Source organism: Nerophis ophidion, linkage group LG27, assembly GCF_033978795.1.
Source record: "Nerophis ophidion isolate RoL-2023_Sa linkage group LG27, RoL_Noph_v1.0, whole genome shotgun sequence".
NCBI lineage: Eukaryota > Metazoa > Chordata > Actinopteri > Syngnathiformes > Syngnathidae > Nerophis > Nerophis ophidion.
The window spans coordinates 36,917,485-36,940,875 of NC_084637.1; the positions used below are offsets into that span (position 1 = coordinate 36,917,485).

The 23,391-nt window shown below is 42.2% G+C and overlaps 1 protein-coding gene across 2 annotated transcripts in view; it reads left to right on the plus strand.

Moving 5' to 3' along the window:
• LOC133544545 (xin actin-binding repeat-containing protein 2-like) overlaps positions 1-23,391 on the plus strand; it is a 201,368-nt gene that overhangs the window by 173,471 nt on the left and 4,506 nt on the right. For both annotated transcript variants that reach the window (XM_061890003.1, XM_061890004.1), the window contains 4 exons: positions 627-707; positions 819-888; positions 1,105-1,208; positions 12,506-21,452. In XM_061890003.1, the coding sequence (XP_061745987.1) occupies positions 627-707; positions 819-888; positions 1,105-1,208; positions 12,506-21,452 (9,202 nt within the window). The remainder of the gene's footprint in view (positions 1-626; positions 708-818; positions 889-1,104; positions 1,209-12,505; positions 21,453-23,391) is intronic.

Below are 23,391 nucleotides of genomic sequence, written 5' to 3' on the forward strand. Positions count from 1 at the left end.
TTTCCCGAAATTTCAGGAATTTCTCAATTAAAAATGGTTACCAATTCAACATTTCTTGCCCGATTTAAAGAATTCCAACACTAATCAATTCATGCTCCTTATCATTTTTTTTTTAATCCCGCTTTTCTTTAAAATCCAAAATTTCCAGCAAGTTCCCATTAAAAAGAATGGGACATATTTCCAAGTTGCACAATCACCCCATTTTTCAACCTATTTAAACCATTCCAACATTAACACATTCCTTTTATCCCGGACATTCAAACTAACACTTCCACCAAGTTCCCAATCAAATCCCGTTTTTTCCTGGAAATTCAAACTCTTCTACATCCAAACCGTTCTAACATTCAAACTATTCTTACGTTTCTCTGTGTTTTTCTTGGGAGAGTGGCCATGCCAGCAACCTAAAGGGTTCTTGGTTCAATCCCCACTTTCTACCAACCTCATCACGTCCGTTGTGTCCTCCAGCAAGACACTCACCCTTGCTCCTGATGGGTGGTGGTTAGGACCTTGCATGGCAGCTCCCGCCATCAGTGTGAATGGTGAAATAGTGTCAAAGCGCTTTGAGTACCTTGACGGTAGAAAAGCGCTATACAACTATAACCCATTTACCATTTCTCCGTCTGCAGGAGGTGTGCCATTCCTCGGAGGTGACGGTGAGAAGCAGTGTCAGAGAGGTCGCCCCTTCCACGGCCATTTTTCATAAAGAGGTACCGTCCCCCCCCCCTCTGCCCTGAATGATGAAAGCATTATTAAGCAGTTCACACGGAGTGCGGTATATCAAACAGGTGCGCTTGTTAGCATACCACTGATTTCCGCAGGTGGTCCACGACGAGCGAGTGCACCAGAACAACGTGGCCGGCATTCACGGACACCATCACAACGACACAGGTTAGTTTAGATCGTAAAAAGAGCCTTGATGTGATTGTCTGAGAATCTAAGTACGGAGAGAAAAACGACGGACGTGGGGAGAACCCGAGTAATTGCGGCCGCCTGCTTGCCAGAAAATGAGCACGGCTCGCGCCTTTAATGAAAGGATATTTCGCTTTCTATTCCTCTCACTGCGAATGACTTAATGAGGCAGCTTTCTTCTCCCGTCGTATTCAGTTAGGCTTGCCGCAGGAGACGACCTACCCAAGGTTTCCACACAGGCTTTGAAGCAGCAGTATGAAAAAACCATCGAGGAAGCCACACCGGCCGATGAAATTAAGGTAACGATGCCATTTGTTTGTCATAATTGACTATGAAAACGAGGCGACACGTCGTGAAAAGCTGATTGCATACAAGGATACTGTGATTTGAATCCTAAGACAAAATGACAATGAGATTAATTAGATTTAACATTTATCACAGTGGTACCTTTACCTACCTAACTCAAAAACAGAGCACCACCCGTTGAAAATGAACCAAAATCTATTCACTCCAATACAATTCATACCACAGTCCTCTTAAGAAAAGGTCTCTGTACTCCAAACAACTACAGTAGTTTCATGAATGTCAGGTTCAAACACTGACGCCATCTATGAATCAGACCAGAAGCAAGGAATCATGCAGGGACAAAGTTAAATTTAGCTCATGAGGAGACACGTGTGGCTGTGTTCTAGTTACAGATCCAAACTACGTTCTAAAAGTCAAGCCCGCGCGCATCCTCTATTCATTTGGTCGATGATATTAAGGTAACGATGCCATTTGTTTGTCATAATTGACTATGAAAACGAGGCGACACGTCGTGAAAAACTGTTTGCATAAAATATACTGTGATATGAACCCAAAGGCGAAATGACAATGAAATTAATTAGATTGATTATTTTATGAATTAAGGAGCAAGCTTTTTGACATACAGTGGTACCTTTACCTACGTAACTCAAAAAACAGAGCACCACCCATTGAAAATGAACCAAAATCTATTTACTCCAATACAATCCAAACCACAGTTCTCTTAAAAAAGGTTTCTGTACTCCAAACAACTACAGTAGTTTCATGAATGTCAGGTTCAAACACTGACGCCATCTATGAATCAGACCAGAAGCAAGGAATCATGCAGAGACAAAGTTCAATTTAGCTCATGAGGAGAAACGTGTGGCTGTGTTCTAGTTACAGATCCAAAATACGTTCTAAAAGTCAAACCCACGCGCCTCCTCTATTTATTTGGTCGATGATATTAAGGTAAGAATGCCATTTGTTTGTCATAATTGACGGACACACGGACGGGGGTTTACGGCTCGCGACTATTAAAACGAGGCGACACGTCGTGAAAAGCTGATTGCAAACAAAGATACTCTGATTTGAACCCAAAGGCGAAATGACAATGAGATTAATTAGATTGATAATTTTTTCAATTAGGGAACAAGCTTTTTGACATACAGTGGTACCTTTACCTACGTTACTCAAAAACAGAGCACCGCCGATGAAAATGAACCAAAATCTATTTACTCCAATACAATCCAAACCACAGTCCTCTTAAAAAAAGGTCTCAGTACTCCAAACAACTACAGTAGTTTCATAAATGTCAGGTTCAAACACTGACGCCATCTATGAATCAGACCAGAAGCAAGGAATCATGCAGAGACAGAGTTCAATTTAGCTCATGAGGAGAAACGTGTGGCTGTGTTCTAGTTACAGATCCAAAATACGTTCTAAAAGTCAAACCCACGCGCCTCCTCTATTTATTTGGTCGATGATATTAAGGTAAGAATGCCATTTGTTTGTCATAATTGACGGACACACGGACGGGGGTTTACGGCTCGCGACTATTAAAACGAGGCGACACGTCGTGAAAAGCTGATTGCAAACAAAGATACTCTGATTTGAACCCAAAGGCGAAATGACAATGAGATTAATTAGATTGATAATTTTTTCAATTAGGGAACAAGCTTTTTGACATACAGTGGTACCTTTACCTACGTTACTCAAAAACAGAGCACCGCCGATGAAAATGAACCAAAATCTATTTACTCCAATACAATCCAAACCACAGTCCTCTTAAAAAAAGGTCTCAGTACTCCAAACAACTACAGTAGTTTCATAAATGTCAGGTTCAAACACTGACGCCATCTATGAATCAGACCAGAAGCAAGGAATCATGCAGAGACAGAGTTCAATTTAGCTCATGAGGAGACACGTGTAGCTGTGTTCTAGTTACAGATCCAAAATACGTTCTAAAAGTCAAACCCACGCGCCTCCTCTATTTATTTGGTCGATGATATTAAGGTAAGAATGCCATTTGTTTGTCATAATTGACGGACACACGGACGGGGGTTTACGGCTCGCGACTATTAAAACGAGGCGACACGTCGTGAAAAGCTGATTGCAAACAAAGATACTCTGATTTGAACCCAAAGGCGAAATGACAATGAGATTAATTAGACTGATAATTTTTTCAATTAGGGAACAAGCTTTTTGACATACAGTGGTACCTTTACCTACGTAACTCAAAAACAGACCACCGCCCATTGAAAAAGAACCAAAATCTATTTACTCCAATACAATCCAAACCACAGTCCTCTTAAGAAAAGGTCTCTGTACTCCAAACAATTACAGTAGTTTCATGAATGTCAGGTTCAAACACTGACGCCATCTATGAATCAGACCAGAAGCAAGGAATCATGCAGGGACAAAGTTAAATTTAGCTCATGAGAAAACACGTGTGGCTGTGTTCTAGTTACAGATCCAAACTACATTCTAAAAGTCAAGCCCGCGCGCCTCCTCTATTTATTTGGTCGATGATATTAAGGTAACGATGCCATTTGTTTGTCATAATTGACTATGAAAACGAGGCTACACGTCGTGAAAAGCTGTTTGCATAAAATATACTGTGATATGAACCCAAAGGCGAAATGACAATGAAATTCATTAGATTGATTATTTTTTTAATTAAGGAGCAAGCTTTTTGACATACAGTGGTACCTTTACCTACGTAACTCAAAAAACAGAGCACCGCCCATTGAAAATGAACCAAAATCTATTTACTCCAATAAAATCCAAACTACAGTTCTCTTAAAAAAGGTTTCTGTACTCCAAACAACTACAGTAGTTTCATGAATGTCAGGTTCAAACACTGACGCCATCTATGAATCAGACCAGAAGCAAGGAATCATGCAGAGACAGAGTTCAATTTAGCTCATGAGGAGACACGTGTGGCTGTGTTCTAGTTACAGATCCAAACTACGTTCTAAAAGTCAAACCCACGCGCCTCCTCTATTTATTTGGTCGATGATATTAAGGTAAGAATGCCATTTGTTTGTCATAATTGACGGACACACGGACGGGGGTTTACGGCTCGCGACTATTAAAACGAGGCGAGACGTCGTGAAAAGCTGATTGCAAACAAAGATACTCTGATTTGAACCCAAAGGCGAAATGACAATGAGATTAATTAGATTGATAATTTTTTCAATTAGGGAACAAGCTTTTCGACATATAGTGGTACCTTTACCTACGTAACTCAAAAACAGAGCACCATCCATTGGAAATTAACCAAAATCTATTTACTCCAATACAATCCAAACCACAGTCCTCTTAAAAAAAGGTCCCTGTACTCCAAACAACTACAGTAGTTTCATGAATGTCAGGTTCAACCACTGATACCATCTATGAATCAGACCAGAAGCAAGGAATCATGCAGAGACAGAGTTCAATTTAGCTCATGAGGAGACACGTGTAGCTGTGTTCTAGTTACAGATCCAAACTACGTTCTAAAAGTCAAGCCCGCGCGCCTCCTCTATTTATTTGGCCGGTGAAATTAAGGTAACAATGTCATTTGTTTGTCATAATTGACGGACGGACGGGGGGTTTACGGCTCGCGACTATGAAAGCGAGGAGACACGTCGTGAAAAGCAGATTGCAAACAAAGATACTCTGATTTGAACCCAAAGGCGAAATGACAATAATTAGATTGATAATTTTTTCAATTAGGGAACAAGCTTTTTGACATACAGTCGTACCTTTACCTACGTAACTCAAAAACAGAGCACCACCCATTGAAAACGTACCAAAATCTATTTACTCCAATACAATCCATACCACAGTCCTCTTAAAAAAAGGTCTCTGTACTCCAAACAACTACAGTAGTTTCATGAATGTCAGGTTCAAACACTGACGCCATCTATTAATAAGACCAGGAGCAAGGAGTCATGCAGAGACAGAGTTCAATTTAGCTCATGAGGAGACACGTGTGGCTGTGTTCTAGTTACAGATCCAAAATACGTTCTAAAAGTCAAACCCACGCGCCTCCTCTATTTATTTGGCCGATGAAATTAAGGTAACGATGCCATTTGTTTGTCATAATTGAAGGGGGGGGGGGGGGTTTACTGCTCGCGACTATGAAAGCGAGGCGACACGTCGCGAAAAAGCTGATTGCATAAAAGATACTGCGATTTGAGCCCAAAGGCAAAATGACAATGAGACTAATTAGATTGATCATTTTTTCAATTAGCGAACACGCTTTTTGACATACAGTGGTACCTTTACCTACGTAACTCAAAAACAGAGCACCACCCTTTGAAAATGAACCAAAATCTATTAACTTCAATACAATCCAAACCATAGTCCTCTTAAAAAAAGGTCTCTACTCCAAACAACTACAGTAGTTTCATGAATGTCAGGTTCAAACACTGACGCCATCTATGAATCAGACCAGAAGCAAGGAATCATGCAGAGACAGAGTTCAATTTAGCTCATGAGGAGACACGTTGGGCTGTGTTCTAGTTACGGATCCAAACTACGTTTTAAAAGCAAGCCCGCGGGCATCCTCTATTTATTTGGCAGATGAAATTAAGGTAACGATGTCATTTGTTTGTCATAATTGGTGGGGGGGGGGGGGGGGGGGGTTACGGCTCGCGACTATGAAAGCGAGGCGACACGTCTTGAAAAGCTGATTGCATACAAGGATACTGTGATTTGAACCCAAAGGCAAAATGACAATGAGATTAATTAGATTTATAATTTTTTTTAAATTAGGGAACAAGCTTTTTGACATACAGTGGTACCTTTACCTATGTAACTCAAAAACAGAGCACCGCCCGTTGAAAATAAACCAAAATCTATTTACTCCAATACAATCCAAACCACAGTCCTCTTAAAAAAAGGTCTCTGTACTCCAAACAACTACAGTAGTTTCATAAATGTCAGGTTCAAACACTGACGCCATCTATGAATCAGACCAGAAGCAAGGAATCATGCAGAGACAAAGTTCAATTTAGCTCATGAGGAGAAACGTGTGGCTGTGTTGTAGTTACAGATCCAAAATACGTTCTAAAAGTCAAACCCACGCGCCTCCTCTATTTATTTGGTCGATGATATTAAGGTAAGAATGCCATTTGTTTGTCATAATTGACGGACACACGGACGGGGGTTTACGGCTCGCGACTATTAAAACGAGGCGACACGTCGTGAAAAGCTGATTGCAAACAAAGATACTCTGATTTGAACCCAAAGGCGAAATGACAATGAGATTAATTAGATTGATAATTTTTTCAATTAGGGAACAAGCTTTTTGACATACAGTGGTACCTTTACCTACGTAACTCAAAAATAGAGCACCGCCCATTGAAAAAGAACCAAAATCTATTTACTCCAATACAATCCAAACCACAGTCCTCTTAAGAAAAGGTCTCTGTACTCCAAACAACTACAGTAGTTTCATGAATGTCAGGTTCAAACACTGACGCCATCTATGAATCAGACCAGAAGCAAGGAATCATGCAGAGACAAAGTTAAATTTAGCTCATGAGAAGACACGTGTGGCTGTGTTCTAGTTACAGATCCAAACTACATTCTAAAAGTCAAGCCCGCGCGTCTCCTCTATTTATTTGGTCGATGATATTAAGGTAACGATGCCATTTGTTTGTCATAATTGACTATGAAAACGAGGCGACATGTCGTGAAAAGCTGTTTGCATAAAATATACTGTGATATGAACCCAAAGGCGAAATGACAATGAAATTCATTAGATTGATTATTTTTTTAATTAAGGAGCAAGCTTTTTGACATACAGTGGTACCTTTACCTACGTAACTCAAAAACAGAGCACCGCCCATTGAAAAAGAACCAAAATCTATTTACTCCAATACAATCCAAACCACAGTCCTCTTAAGAAAAGGTCTCTGTACTCCAAACAACTACAGTAGTTTCATGAATGTCAGGTTCAAACACTGACGCCATCTATGAATCAGACCAGAAGCAAGGAATCATGCAGGGACAAAGTTAAATTTAGCTCATGAGAAGACACGTGTGGCTGTGTTCTAGTTACAGATCCAAATTACATTCTAAAAGTCAAGCCCGCGCGCCTCCTCTATTTATTTGGTCGATGATATTAAGGTAACGATGCCATTTGTTTGTCATAATTGACTATGAAAACGAGGCGACACGTCGTGAAAAGCTGTTTGCATAAAATATACTGTGATATGAACCCAAAGGCGAAATGACAATGAAATTCATTAGATTGATTATTTTTTTAATTAAGGAGCAAGCTTTTTGACATACAGTGGTACCTTTACCTACGTAACTCAAAAAACAGAGCACCGCCGTTTGAAAATTAACCAAAATCTATTTACTTCAGTACAATCCAAACCACAGTCCTCTTAAAAAAAAAGGTCTCTGTACTCCAAACAACTACAGTAGTTTCATGAATGTCAGGTTCAAACACTGACGCCATCTATTAATAAGACCAAAAGCAAGGAATCATGCAGAGACAGAGTTCAATTTAGCTCATGAGGAGACACGTGTGGCTGTGTTCTAGTTACAGATCCAAACTACATTCTAAAAGTCAAGCCCGCGCGCCTCCTCTATTTATTTGGTCGATGATATTAAGGTAACGATGCCATTTGTTTGTCATAATTGACTATGAAAACGAGGCGACACGTCGTGAAAAGCTGTTTGCATAAAATATACTGTGATATGAACCCAAAGGCGAAATGACAATGAAATTCATTAGATTGATTATTTTTTTAATTAAGGAGCAAGCTTTTTGACATACAGTGGTACCTTTACCTACGTAACTCAAAAAACAGAGCACCGCCCATTGAAAATGAACCAAAATCTATTTACTCCAATAAAATCCAAACTACAGTTCTCTTAAAAAAGGTTTCTGTACTCCAAACAACTACAGTAGTTTCATGAATGTCAGGTTCAAACACTGACGCCATCTATGAATCAGACCAGAAGCAAGGAATCATGCAGAGACAGAGTTCAATTTAGCTCATGAGGAGACACGTGTGGCTGTGTTCTAGTTACAGATCCAAACTACGTTCTAAAAGTCAAACCCACGCGCCTCCTCTATTTATTTGGTCGATGATATTAAGGTAAGAATGCCATTTGTTTGTCATAATTGACGGACACACGGACGGGGGGTTACGGCTCGCGACTATTAAAACGAGGCGAGACGTCGTGAAAAGCTGATTGCAAACAAAGATACTCTGATTTGAACCCAAAGGCGAAATGACAATGAGATTAATTAGATTGATAATTTTTTCAATTAGGGAACAAGCTTTTCGACATATAGTGGTACCTTTACCTACGTAACTCAAAAACAGAGCACCATCCATTGGAAATTAACCAAAATCTATTTACTCCAATACAATCCAAACCACAGTCCTCTTAAAAAAAGGTCCCTGTACTCCAAACAACTACAGTAGTTTCATGAATGTCAGGTTCAACCACTGATACCATCTATGAATCAGACCAGAAGCAAGGAATCATGCAGAGACAGAGTTCAATTTAGCTCATGAGGAGACACATGTAGCTGTGTTCTAGTTACAGATCCAAACTACGTTCTAAAAGTCAAGCCCGCGCGCCTCCTCTATTTATTTGGCCGATGAAATTAAGGTAACAAGGTCATTTGTTTGTCATAATTGACGGACGGACGGGGGGGTTTACGGCTCGCGACTATGAAACCGAGGCGACACGTCGTGAAAAGCGGATTGCATACAAGGATACTGTGATTTGAACCCAAAGGCGAAATGACAATGAGATTATTTACATTGATCCTTTTTTCAAATAGGGAACAAGCTTTTTGACATACTGTGGTACCTTTACCTACGTAACTCAAAAACAGAGCCCCGCCCATTGGAAATGAACAAAAATCTATTTACTTCAGTACAATCCAAACCACAATCCTCTTTAAAAAAAAGGTCTCTGTACTTTGAACAACTACAGTAGTTTTATGAATGTCAGGTTCAAACACTGATCAGACCAGAAGCAAGGAATCATGCAGAGACAGAGTTCAATTTAGCTCAAAGGGAGACACCAGGGGTGTAACGGTGCACAAAAATTTCAGTTCGGTACGTACCTCGGTTTAGAGGTCACGGTTCGGTTAATTTTCAGTACAGTTAGAAAACAACAAAATATAATTTTTCGGGGTTATTTATTTACCAAATTTGTAAACAATGGATTTATCCTTTTAACATTGGGAACACTATAATAATTCTGCCCAGGTTAATCCACATTAAACTGCCTCAAATTGTTACTCGGATTAAATACAATGACAAAACTTTTCTTTCACATATAAAAAGTGCAACATTAAACAGTTTCAAGTCAACTCCTCATGCTTAATTTATTACAGCATTTGGGAAGCCTGTAGTTGATTTGTATTATGTACATTTTATATTTTTATAAACATGTGATAGCAGGGACCCTGCCATTCAAAGCTTTTCTGTCTGTAAAACACACACACACACACACACACCGCAAAATGAGCTAACGTTACGCTAAAAGCTAATTAGCCTTCACCTCAAGCCAGAACTGCGAGCGAGCTGAGCCTCAGACATGTCGACGCTTGTAGCTGACATGTTGATGCCTGTAGTAGACATGTTGATGCCTGTAGTAGACATGTTGATGCCTGTAGTAGACATGTTGATGCCTGTAGTAGACATGTTGATGCCTGTGACACGGTTCATTTAATTTTATTTAGCCTTTATTTAACCAGGCCAAGAGGGCAGCAGCGTGGTTTCCCTGAAGTTTCTGGCACGGCTGCTCTACCCACCATGCCTTCAGAGGGCCGCGTGTAAATATTCATGAATAGAACTGTATATTAACCTCATTACACAATTTGCATAGACAATTGTACTTGGTTATTTTTTTTACCAACATGGATAACTTGCTTTGAAATCGTGGGTGATATTAATGTATTTATTTTTGATAACCAAAAAAAAACCCCCAAAACTGCTTGGAATATTTTTTTTGCATGCATAGGTAGTATAAGTTTTTAAGATATAGAGAACGATTGGACTTCATCGTTTTTGAGAATTGGTTAAAACATTTTTTTTTTGATAAATAATCAATTTTCGGATCAAAAACCTTAAAGCATACTTTTGTAAGTAATATTGTTATTATTATTATTATTATTACTATTAGTGAAACTGTTGTTTTTTGACAGGCTTGGACAAAAGGATTGGACTGAGAAGTAGGGATACTTCATCAGGCTTTTATTTTGACGGCTTTCTTTCACCTCCAGAGTAAGGGTAGTAATACAATATCTACAATAACTAAACTGTTGGCGAAAAAGGTTCCAAAAAAAAAAAAGGAACAACCGAGAATCACTCCTGAAAGGAGGAAAACACAAAAACAAAAACAAACTATAATTTGCGCCATATCTGCTATAAAACTTATTAACACAAAACGGCTATGAAAAATTCTACACTTACTCTAATCTAATAAAGGTTAACAAAAAAATCACTCAAAAATTTGAGGAAGTGAAGTGAAGTGAATTATATTTATATAGCGCTTTTTCTCTAGTGACTCAAAGCGCTTTGCATAGTAAAACCCAATATCTAATTTTTACATTTAAACCAGTGTGGGTGGCACTGGGAGCAGGTGGGTAAAGTGTCTTGCCCAAGGACACAACGGCAGTGACTAGGATGGCGGAAGCGGGGATCGAAGCTGCAACCCTCAAGTTGGTATAGCGGTATAGCTCTACCAACCGAGCTATACGGAAAAGAACGAATCGTAGGAAAAAAATTATAACTCACCACTTCGGCTGAAATAACTAAATATCAAAAAATCACTCTGAGAGAAGGAGAAAAGTCAAACTCAAAATAGCAACGAAGGAATTCAGGATCAAGGAATATAAACGTGGGACGAGGCAAGGCATGGACATGGACGCAAGAGTGGCACGAAAACTCAAGACAATCCGGCACAGAACAAGGTGATGCGTGGGCTTATAAGACACATGAGGGTAATGGGAAACAGGTGGAAACAATCAGGGGTCAGGGATGACGTCAGACTGATGACACAAGAGGAAGGGCTATTGATCCGAAACGAGAGGAGTTACTTTTCAAAGTAAAAGATGCAATTCACAAGACAAAAGAAACCAAGTCTGACACTTTTGGTTTACTTTTTTAATACTGTATTTAATAACGATCGTATTTGTCTTAATTGCTTTTGAACATTTCTATCTTGAATATTATAAAGAATGGATTGGTTTAAAGTTCCTCTATTTTCTTTTACTAGACTGATTAACATTATATGAATTTTGTAACAACAATTTAGTTATAGTTTTTGCAACCTCCAACCTGTTTTTAAAAGGTTTTATTATAATTTATTTAGCAAATGATATAATACGACAATTGCCTTTTAATCAAGAATTGATTCTGAATGTACTGATTCAAATAATAACCCCAAGAATTGGAATCGAATCAAATTGTGACGTACCCAAAAATTCCCACCACCAATATGTAGTGATTTATTTCTGTCAAAATGTAAAAAAAACTAATACATTTAGCCAGAAAATAATTGATTAACGTATACATGTGGCCCTTAGGCCTTGAGTTTGACACCTGTGTTCAATGGTATCTACTTCCAGCTGCTTCTCCGGCGTGTACCAATGGGAATTGTTATTGTTGGTTATGTTGCACACAGACGTCTTTAAGTGATGAACCGAAAAATGAGCGTTACATATGTGTTGGCCCTGCGATTAAGTGGCGACTTGTCCAGGGTGTACTACGCCTTTCGCCCGATTGTAGCTGAGATAGGCACCAGCGCCCCCCGTGACCCCGAAGAGATTAAACGGTAGGAAATGGATAGATGGATGGATATATGTCTCTGTATCAAGTGTATTGCTCAATTGCCCAGTTTGTACAGTCAGGATACAGACCAAACTGAAACACGTCAGGCACACCATCAGCAGTTTTTTAAAAAATATTTTCATGGATAAATGTGAAGCTCATGCTTCATGTGATGCAGAATGGTTGCTACACGGTAGAACACATTATTTTATTTATTTTGTTTCCCAGATTCAGTGGGTGTCGTCCGCCTCTTTTTCTCAGCGCCTTCCTTCTGCACTCGTTTTCACCATTCAGATGGTTGGAGGGCAGGGTTGAAAAAGAAAAACGGCTTTAATTAATGCTCGCAACCTGTAGCATAACAAAAAGCCGAGAGGCAGCTCATAGCTCAAAAAACGTGTAGGATGAGGTACCACTGTATAATAATTTCTGTTGACATTTTAATCTTCTGGAGTTACATTTCAAACCTTTTTAACTGTTCCTTTTACCATACCTACTTATAAACAACATAGGTCGATATGGATTTTAACCAGTTTCAGTGGACTCCAGTAAGCAAGTTGTCCGAAGCTTCAGCCAAGACCAGCCAGAAATACTCCTCATCTGTAAACACCACTGCATCATCTGCGGTTTCATCAGCCGCTAACGAAACAACAGAATATTTCCCTCCTCCTCCTCCGATGAATCTGCTGGAGGTACCACAACAAGAACTTGAGAGTAGTTCCCAAGCCTCCCAACATAAAACCACTGTCAACAGGGAGCAGTACTTTAAACATAAGAGCATGGCTGAACTGAAGCGCCTCTACAAGCACATTCATCCAGAAGTCCGCAAGAACCTGGAAGAAGACTACCACAGTCAACTCACCGAGGCACAGCAAAGCTTTCTGGAAAATCAGGAGGTGGTGGGAGACGTTCAGCAGGCATGCTTTATGTTTGAAAATGAGGGTTCAAGCGGGAGTACGAGTCCTGACCGAGAATCCGTGGAGTGGGACGAGATCCTTAAAGGAGAAGTTGAATCCAGGCGCTGGATGTTTGAAAACAAGCCACTGGATACGATTAAAGATGACAGTCCAAATGAGAATGAGGATAAGAATATTGCACAGCAGGAAATCATTGCCGGTAAGGATGTCAGATACACAACATGGATGTTTGAGACTAAGCCCATTGATGCTCTGGGCAATGAGACGGAGGATTTTTCCGAACAGACACAAAAAGTGACTGATCTGGCAAAAGGTGACGTCCGTACCGCTACTTGGCTCTTTGAGACGCAGCCTCTGGACTACCTAAATAAGATCTACCAAGATGATGAACAGAATGGTGAGACCGTCATCACCAAAGACATTACTGGAGGAGATGTGAAAACTGCCAGGTATCTCTTCGAGACCCAGCATCTTGATTCCCTGGGAAAAACTGAAACTTTTGAGGAAAGCCACTTCCTCAGCCTGAAGTCTGAGATGGAAGAGTTAAAAGGGGATGTGAAGATGACCACCCGCAGGTTTGAGACTCTGCCCATGTGTGTCATTAGGGGGGATGCTGGAGAGATGCTGCAGATCACCACCATTCGCAGAGAGGAGACAGAGAAAGGAGATGTCAAGACGTCACGCTGGATGTTTGAAACCCAACCCCTAGACACAATTAACAAAGACCTTGTAAACGTAAAGCTCATATGCGGTATTTCCATGGAGGACAATGTTCAAGGCGGAGTCAACAAAGGGAGATGGCTTTTTGAGACAAAGAATCTGGATACCATCAAGGACGAGGAGTGGGAGATTTCCAGAAAGCAAAAGGAAGAGATAATTGGAGCTGATGTGAGAAAACACTGCCTGGTGTTCGAAACTCAGCCTATGGATATGCTGAAGGATAATGCCAATGCTAGACCTGTACCGTCTGAGGAGATTATAGGAGGTGATGTGCGATCAGCGAAACACCTGTTTGAAACTGTGCCAATGGAACATCTCAAGGAACTGATGGAAGTGGGGAAACTCCAGAAAAGGGTGGCAACTGAAGAAGAAAAGGGTGATGTGAGACATCAGAAGTGGGTGTTTGAAAGCCAGCCTTTGGAGAGCATAAGAGAGGAGAAAAAAGAAATTTTGAGAACTGTGAATATTGAAGCTCTAGATAAAGGAGATGTGACAAATTATAAGGAAAAGTTTGAGTGTATGGATTTAAGTAAATGTGAAGGGGCACAGAAAATTCAAGTTGAGGGCGTCACAAGCGGCTCAGTGGAATCCAACAGAGTTCTCTTTGAATCCACGCCTATGTATGCCATGCAAGACAGCTCTGGCCACTACCACGAGGTGAGGACTGTGACGCGAGAGGAGATAGTCAAGGGAGACGTGCATAGTTGCAGATGGATGTTTGAAACACGACCTATCGATGAGTTTGATGAGAGCATCAACAAGTTTCAGCTTATCAAAGGCATTTCTAAACAAGAGATCGAGTCAGGGGATGTCAAGACGGCCAAGTGGCTCTTTGAAACTCAGCAGCTTGATACAATCAAACATGTTGACAGTGAAGAAAAGGAGACTATAGAAAAGACTGAAATCGAGAGAGGTGACGTTAAGACTTGCAGGTGGCTGTTCGAGACACAGCCGATGGATGCCTTGTATGAAAAGGTAGAGAAGAGCGATGTGAATGTTGAAGAAATGCAGAAAGGTGATGTGAAAACCTGCACTTGGCTCTTTGAGACCCAGAGTCTTGACAACATACGTGACCATACAGAGTTAGAATCTGAGACCGTTTTGAAAACCTGTACTGTAAAACAAGATGACATCCAAGGAAAAGATGTGCGGCTGGCCCGCTTCCTTTTTGAGACAGAGAACCTCGAAAACCTCACTGGCGAAGACAGCGGCTCTTTCCGGAAGGTCACGGAAATCGACATTCAGTCGGGTGATGTTTCCAAAATGAAGTACATTTTTGAGAACCGCTCATCGGACATAATGACCTCTACCTCGGAGGAAACAATGCAGCGGCTGAAGATGCAGCAGGCTGAAGACATCCAGAAGGGCAATGTCGTCAACTGCACCTGGATGTTTGAGAATCACCCGATCGATGCCATCCATGAGGAGTCCAAAGAAGAGAGGGAAAGGAAAACCGTCACTGATGTCCAGGGGGGTAACGTTGACAAAGGCCGCTTCATTTTTGAGACATTCTCTCTGGATCAAATTAAAGACAAAACCACAGAGTCTGAAATGACAACACTGACAAGCATCACTAGAGAGGAAGTCGAGAAGGGAGATGTTAAAAACTACACCATGATGTTTGAGACTCAACCACTGTATGCTATCCGCGACAAAGAAGGTCATTACCATGAAGTCACCACTGTCACCAAGGAGGAGATCATGAGAGGAGACGTGGTGGGAGCCAGATGGCTGTTTGAGACTAAACCTCTGGATTCTATCAGAGACTCTGAGGAGATTTATGTAATAAAATCTGTTACCGAAGAAGGCGTCAACAAAGGAGACGTCAGCTCTGCCAGATGGAGATTTGAAACCCAACCTCTTGATGAAATTTCAGAGGAAATAAAAATCAAGTCGAAAACAGTTGCAGACATCCAGGGAGGTGATGTGAAAACAAGCAAGCATAGATTTGAGAGTGATGAGATGTCGCAAAAGTACATCAGAACGGTCAGCGTGAGCGAAATCCAAAAGGGGGACGTCAGATCGGCTACGTGGATGTTTGAAACCCGTGCAATTGACGAAATTGGCAGCGAGGGAGAAGAGTATGACGGTATGGAGAAAGTGACAAAAGAGGAAGTTATGAAAGGGGATGTCAAGCAGTCTGTTTGGCTTTTTGAGAAGCAGCCTCTTGATAGCATCAAAGACACAGAAGACACAACTCTGCTAATCCAAAAGGAGGAAATCCCACAGGGTGATGTAAAAACAACAACATGGCTCTTTGAAACGACCCCTTTCCATGAATTCAATGAGAGCAGTGTGGAAAAAAGAGACATCATGGGCAAAAGCGTCAAAGAGACACTCGAGGAACTGTACAGTCAGAAAATGGTCAACTCACAAGGGGTCCTAATTGAGGCAGATGAAATTGGTGATGTCCGCATGGCCAAGTACAAGCTGATGAACCAAGAGGCCCCGCAAATCCAAAAAGAAGAAATTATTCGTGGCAACCTGAGCAACATCATGATGAACCTCCTGAATCGCAGGGAGATCACGGAGAGGGCGATAACTATAGACAAGGAAGAGCGGGGCAACATCAACACCACAGTTGAGCAACTGTTCAACCAAGAGACGAGCAGTCAAATCGAAAAAGAAGAAATCCTCCGTGGCGACATTCAGGAAGCCATAAATAGCCTGCTGAGAAATGAGAGTTCTTCCAAGCGTGGTATTCTGATTCAGGAGGATGAGAAAGGAGATGTGAGGATGACAATCTATTCCTTATTGAATAAAGAGGAACGAGCCGGCATGGAAAAAGAGGATATCATTCAAGGCAATGTCAGCAAAACGCTTCATCGCCTCCTCTCCAACTCAGGCGCAGAGGACTCGAAAAAGATAAGGGTAGAAGACACAGAACGGGGCAATGTCAGCTTTTACTCCACATGCATAGAATCTGGAGCTTTGGAGTATTTGAGGCAGCTTCAGTGTGATACGGGTGAAACAGAGCAAGTCGTGGAAAAGGAGCATATCATTGGTGGGGATATCGAGGAAACTAAAATCTTGCTTAGGAAGAATCAACAGGAGATAGGTCGCACAGTGGCAAAGGACGATATAGTTCCCGGTGATGTATGCAGCATTGTTCAAGTCTTTATGACAGAGCCCAGTGTTACTTTCCGAAACCTGGACAATCAAGACATCGTTAAAGGGGACCTTAGTGCGGCCTTGGATTCGCTGACTCAAGCTATCAATCAGAAAGTGGTGCTAGAGAAAGAGGAAGTGGTAAAAGGAGATTTACCCACAACTTTGAAATCTTTGGAGAAGGCTCAGCATCAGTCCAAAGAAATGGAAAAGCCAGAAATCATCCGGGGAGACATTAGAGGTGCTCTCGAGTCACTAGAGAAGTCTGCAACTGTAAAAACGGAAGTGACTGTTGAAGATTTAGTGCTAGGCGATATCAGAGGAACGCTAAAGTCCCTGGAGGAGGCCAAACGAGCAGTGAAGGAAGTCGAAAGAGAGGAGATTGTTAAAGGAGACATTCACACCGCCATGCAAGGTTTACACGAGGCATCCAGTGACAAAAAATTATATCAGCATCAAGTGAGTGAACAAGGCGATGTTAAAGGTACCATCCAGCTCCTCCTTGAGCCCACGACCAGCCCAAGGATGCAGCGCAGAGGGAGCACCGAGGGAGATGTGAAAACATCCATAAAATCGCTGTATGCCGAACAAGACACAACAATTGTGGAAAAAGAGGAAGTGGTGAAAGGGGACGTTCAAGGTGCGATAAAGTGTCTCATGCAAAAAAAACATTATTCAAAGCCAAAACGCATCCATTCTCTCAAGAAAGCAAAGGCTCCACAAAAAAATCCATTAACTGTAAATCAAGTGGTGCATGAGGGCTCGCGTGAAGAAAAGAGGGAGAGCAAAACAGGCAGTTCAGATGCCGCTGTAAAAAATATTTCTCAGAGCTGTGAGTCACAGAAGCACAATGAAAGCAAACTGGTGAAAACACAGGTGATTACCAATGAGACCTCTGTAGCCAAAACCCAAGATACTGCTGGGGCCGCTCCACCAAAGAGCATGAAAGAAGAGAGGCACAAAGTGCTGCTCCCACACAAAACACAATCCCAAAAGCCCATTATGATAACGACTGAACAAAAGGCTAATTATGCGCAGGCAAAAACAAAATCCACTGATGTGAATACAATTAAAGAGGCACACGATTCATCGCAGACAAATATATCAAACAAGCAAATATGCAACATGAAATCAGTCAAACAGGTACAGACGACAGTCGTGCAGAAGACTGTCTCACACAAACAAAATGTCACAATATCTGAGCAAAGCTCCACGTCTAAAAATGTCATCCAAGATAAGACTCATACACAAAAGCAAGGCATTAAAAACATGAAGACTGACTCTCGTAACCTTGACATGATGACGCGGGGAGTAAACAAAAAGGGGAAACCAGAAATTCACTTCCCTCCACCTCCCGCATCTCCACCTCCGTCCTCAGAGTCTGAGTTTTCCCTCCCTCCCCCGCCATCTCCAATCCTGGAAAACCCAGCACCTCCGATGTCTCATCCTTCCACCGTGACGCTGGAGAGTGAACTCCCGCCGCCGCCGCCACCACCACCTGTTGAATGTGTCAAATCAGAGCCGGAATTTTTTCCTCCTCCTCCCCCTCCCTCTTGGACTGGACCAGATTTTCTTCCTCCACCACCTTCTCAGGAAGATCTTGGCACAATCCCGCCACCCCGGCCCGGGAATCCAGGGAAACCCATTGGTAAGCCTTTGTTTAAAGTGCCCAAACAAGAAGAAGCACCAAGGCCCGTACCGGCAAAACCAAAATGGCAAAAAAATCTGCAAAGACCTACTCAGCTTCACCTTGACCAAGTAACAACATCCACTGTCACAGAGGTCAAAGTTCAAGAAAGTATACCAGGGACAAGCCGGAAAATTGAGGCAGACTCGAAAATACAAAGCCTTGCTTCTGCTAAATTGACACAAAAAGAAACCCCACCACCACCCAAAAAAACATTTATTCCCCCCATTAAGTTGCCTCCACCACCTGAACCTGTTCCTGAGACAAAACCGAGGCCCTACGCTCGCAAATTCAAAACTCCCCTAATGCTCGCCGAGGAGAAATACCGTCAGCAGACAATGGAGAAGGAGGAAACTGAGAGAAGTACAGTCACAACTCCCACAATTCCTCCAGTAAATGCACAGATTCTCTCCAATATCGACAGTCTGCAGCTATCTGCATCAAGTAAGACTGAAAAAAGAGAGACCACAGAAGCAACCAAAGGACAAGTACACATTTCCAAAGAGGAAACAAAAGCACAATATGTGGCCACCAATGAAAGTGCATCTCAGATTCCTCAGACCAAGCCCTTGATGTCAGTGGTAAATAAGAAAGTAGCCCCAGGGTCTTCCGGTATTTCTTTGGAGAACCAGCAAAAAATACTCTCCTCAAAAGTCACCATAAGAAATCAGGCAGCACCTTCACCTAAGGGTCCGCCTATTTCTGAACAGAAACCCTCCAAAGTAGAAGTCCAGTCAACTTCTAATGTTGTCACCTCTTCAGTCACAGAGCAGCAGTTCATTAAGCAGTCCAGGGTCAGTACTGTCATGCAGACTGCGCCGTCAAAGGAAAATATAAATGTCCAAGGGCAGGCCGCAGCTTTACCGAGGGCTCAGGATGTCAAAAACCTCAATGAGTCGTTCACGAAAGAAGGCAAAATACCTCCGTCTCAACCCACAAAAATTCCAAAGGTAACTCCCAGTTTCAAGGTGAAAACCTTTAAGATGCCGCCTGAGAAAAAAGAGATGCAGAGCCAAAAAGAGACAGTGACAGAAGTCCTCCATTTGCAGGGGTGTGAAGTAAAAGTGACCCAAGAAAGCTCCCAGATGAGGTCATCCGCAACAAAAGTGAAAGTGAAAGCGACGGAAAATCAAGAAAGTCAGCTGACGAGTGAGAAACTTGTGCAAATGAATGAAGCCAAAGAAAATCTTCCAGCAGCAGTCACGGTTTTAGTGCCCAAGAAGGAGAAGATAGCATCTCCGGCAGCATCTGTGTCCCATGTTCAGCAGAGCACAAGGGCAGAGCAGGTCCAAAGGCGACAGGAAGTAGTTGTGACGGAGAGGGTGGTGCAACAAAGCTCTCAGAGCCATGAAGCTACACATATGCACCAAAAGCAAACTCAGCAACAAGTGGCAGAAACAAACAAAATGCAGAGAGCATCGGAAAAGTCCAAAAGTGAACTGAAGAACACGTCCGTCAAAAAGGAGGCTCATTCCGAGGAGGTCCAACAATCAGACAAATGCCGTGAAATGCAGAAGCTGCTCACTCAAATCGAAGAGCTTGAGGGCACGCCGAGCAAGATTGACTCCACCACCGTCAGCGTGATTATAAGTGATCTCCCTGATTGGCTGCTTGGCTCGGCGGAGAGAAAGAATTTGAGCGGTATTGCCCAGCAGTCAAATAAGAAAAAGTTGAAAGAGTTGTTGGTTTATTTGAAGAATATCGTTCATGTTAGGTACACAACTCTAGAAGAGAAGTTGACAGTGGAGGTAAAAGTAAAGGAAGCGCCGCCGGCAGTGCTTCCAAAACCAGAGAAGAAGGTGTTTAGTGGCGTGACGACTAATACGTCAAAAATCAGTACGAGATCATCCGAAGAAAGAAAGTCTTTTCAAGAGAGGAAAAAACAGGAGCTGAGTGAAGCAACGGATCAGAGGGCACACTCCCCACTGGCGAGCATTCGCACCCCCTCGCCCACCTTCATCAGTATTGAATCCAGGAGGATAGAGTCACCGCTCAGAGGCACCCCATCACCGCAGCCGTACAGGTCTGTTGGGACGCCGCCGCCCGCACCTCGTAAGCAGTTCATAACCACAACGGCCTTCAGGGCCACACCTTCTCCCACAATGAGCCGCTCAGAAAAGCTGATGAAACTGAAAGACGCTTCCCCAAAGCATTCTGGCGACCTCACCCCACCACCTCCCATGGTGACATCGGAGGTGTTTGTGAGTACCGAATTCTCTTCGTCTGTCGGACAAGCCACTCCCACGGTGAGGACTGAGCAGGGCTTGGTGGATACGGCAGAAACTGGTGACTCCATGATGACGGTCAAAGATAAAAAGTCTTTCTTCGAGGAGGCCCGGAAAGCAGAAGTCAGCAAGTTGTACCTAAGAAAGGATCCGATTGACATCCCTGAACGCCTCGAAGCTGACACTGAGGAGAATGTGCAGGTTTTGACTGCAGACATACCAAAAGAGGATCTTCCCAAAGTGGATTTGACTAAACTGGTGAATAGATTTGAATCCACACGGCCCAAAGTCTACACCAGGAAGGAGCCGATTGTCATCACAGAAAGGCTTGGGAGTGACACAGAAGACGCAGAGGCCGAGCCGCAAACACCCCGAACAGAAGAACTGCCGACCTTCAACGTCAAAGCGATAAAGAATGTGTTCGAAAGTGGCGAGCACAGTTCTCAGGCAGCCCGAGATCTACGGGAACAAATTGAAAAAAGGGAACCGGACTTTCCTCACGCGGAAATGTCCTCCGTCACCGAGCGGTTCTGCAGCGTTGATGACTTTGGAAACATAATGAGGAGTGAGGTGCATTCTGGGAGCTCTCTGACCCGCGGAAACCCTCCATCCTACGCCGACGTGGTGAGAGGCACGGTTCCGACTGTTACCGTGCCACCGGAAGCCTCTGCCGAGGAGCTGCTGAGAAACTTCCAACAGTCTTGGGCCGAGGGCCAAGGAACCTTCCAGAATGTGGGCTTCAGCGTCACGGAGCAGAGAAGTTCCCAGATTGTCACACATCAGCAGGAGACTGTCGTGACGGGTAAAGCGAGCAGCGCGGCATGAGGACACTAAACTGGCACGATGGTGTGTTGTGGTTTGGGACCTCTTATTGCATCGTGTGGTACGAAAACAGGAATTAACCTTTGGGTATGCCAACCATGTTCATTGTGTTGTTTTCAGCAACTTTCTCACCTCCTAATGTTTCATGCAACTCATGTGTGATTCTAGCAGAGACGCTAACATATTGAACTATTAATATTTTTCACACCTCAAAATGTTTTCATCGACCAAGGACTGTATCCAACTATGATAACAATGTCTTTGTTGTTCATTTGAATACTGTTGTTTTCCTTGCTAATATAACATCCAGGTAAGTGACGTTAAATGCCTTTTCCACCAGAATTATCGTGACGCTCATATAAATATCTATTGTACTCACCACAGCATAAAAATAGAAAATAGGACAAATACCTTATGTATTACAAACCCCGTTTCCATATGAGTTGGGAAATTGTGTTAGATATAAATATAAACAGAATACAATGATTTGCAAATCATTTTCGTGTCATCCGGACCAAAGGGGAAGCGAACCATCCAGACTGTTATAGACGCAAAGTTCAAAAGCCAGCATCTGTGATGGTATGGGGGTGCATTAATGCCCAAGCCATGGGTAACTTACACGTCTGTGAAGGCACCATTAATGCTGAAAGGTACAAACAGGTTTTGGAACAACATATGCTGCTATCTAAGTGCCGTCTTTTTCATGGACACCCCTGCTTATTTCAGTAAGACAATGCCAAGCCACATTTAGCATGTGTTACAACAGCGTGGCTTCATAAAATAAGAGTGCGGGTACAATCCTGCCCTGCCTGCAGTCCAGACCTGTCCCCCACTGAAAATGTGTGGCGCATTATGAAGCATAAAATATGACAGCGGAGATCCCGGACTGTTGAACGACTGAAGCTCTACATAAAACAAGAATGGGAAAGAATTACACCTTCAAAGCTTCAACAATTAGTTTCCTCAGTTCCCAAACATTTATTGAGTGTTGTTAAAATAAAAGGTGATGTAACACAGTGGTGAACATGCCCTTTCCCAACTACTTCTGCATGTGTTGCAGCCATGAAATTCTAAGTTAATTATTATTTGCAAAAAAAAAAGATAAAGTTTATGAGTTTGAACATCAAATATCTTGTCTTTGTAGCATATTCAACTGAATATGGGTTGAAAATGATTTGCAGATCATTGTATTCCGTTTATATTTACATCTAACACAATTTCCCAACTCATATGGAAACGGGGTTTGTACATAACATTTGATAAAAAATACAAATAAATAAAAAAACAAAAAAATTAGACAAGAAATGAAGCCACAAAATATAAAGCAAGAAAAGGCGAGGGATGAATCTGTGTTCGTTATTAGTCAGGGTGTTCCAGTGCAACTTCCGTTGCATAATTGATGTTTGGAGCTTTGGGTATTGGCCGGTAGCGATATTGATCAAACACAAAATCATCAGGAATCGTACATTCTTGTATTATTTTGAAGTGAGGAACGTTAGAAAAGGTTTGATCAAGAAAAATTAACATACTTGCCAACCCTCCCGACTTTCCCGAGAGACTCCCGAATTTCAGTGCCTCTCCCGAAAATCCCCCGGGGCAACCATTCTTCGGAATTTCTCCCGATTTCCACCCGGACAACAATATTGAGGGCGTGCCTTAAAGGCACTGCGTCCTCTCTCACCTGAAAAGGAGACTATTATACATGTCTCAGTTATCCATAGGTTTATTTATAACCCATAAAGTAGGCAGGCACGGAGCTATTTCTCAGTGTGTGATTATTCCAGCTGGATTCCCATCATGCACTGCTTCAAAACTACGGCAAGCAGTAATGTCCAAAAACATAGCAGAGATTGTTGCGTTGGACCCGGTCTTCCTGAGACAGAGTACATTATCTTGATATTTTATTCCAGAGCTATGGG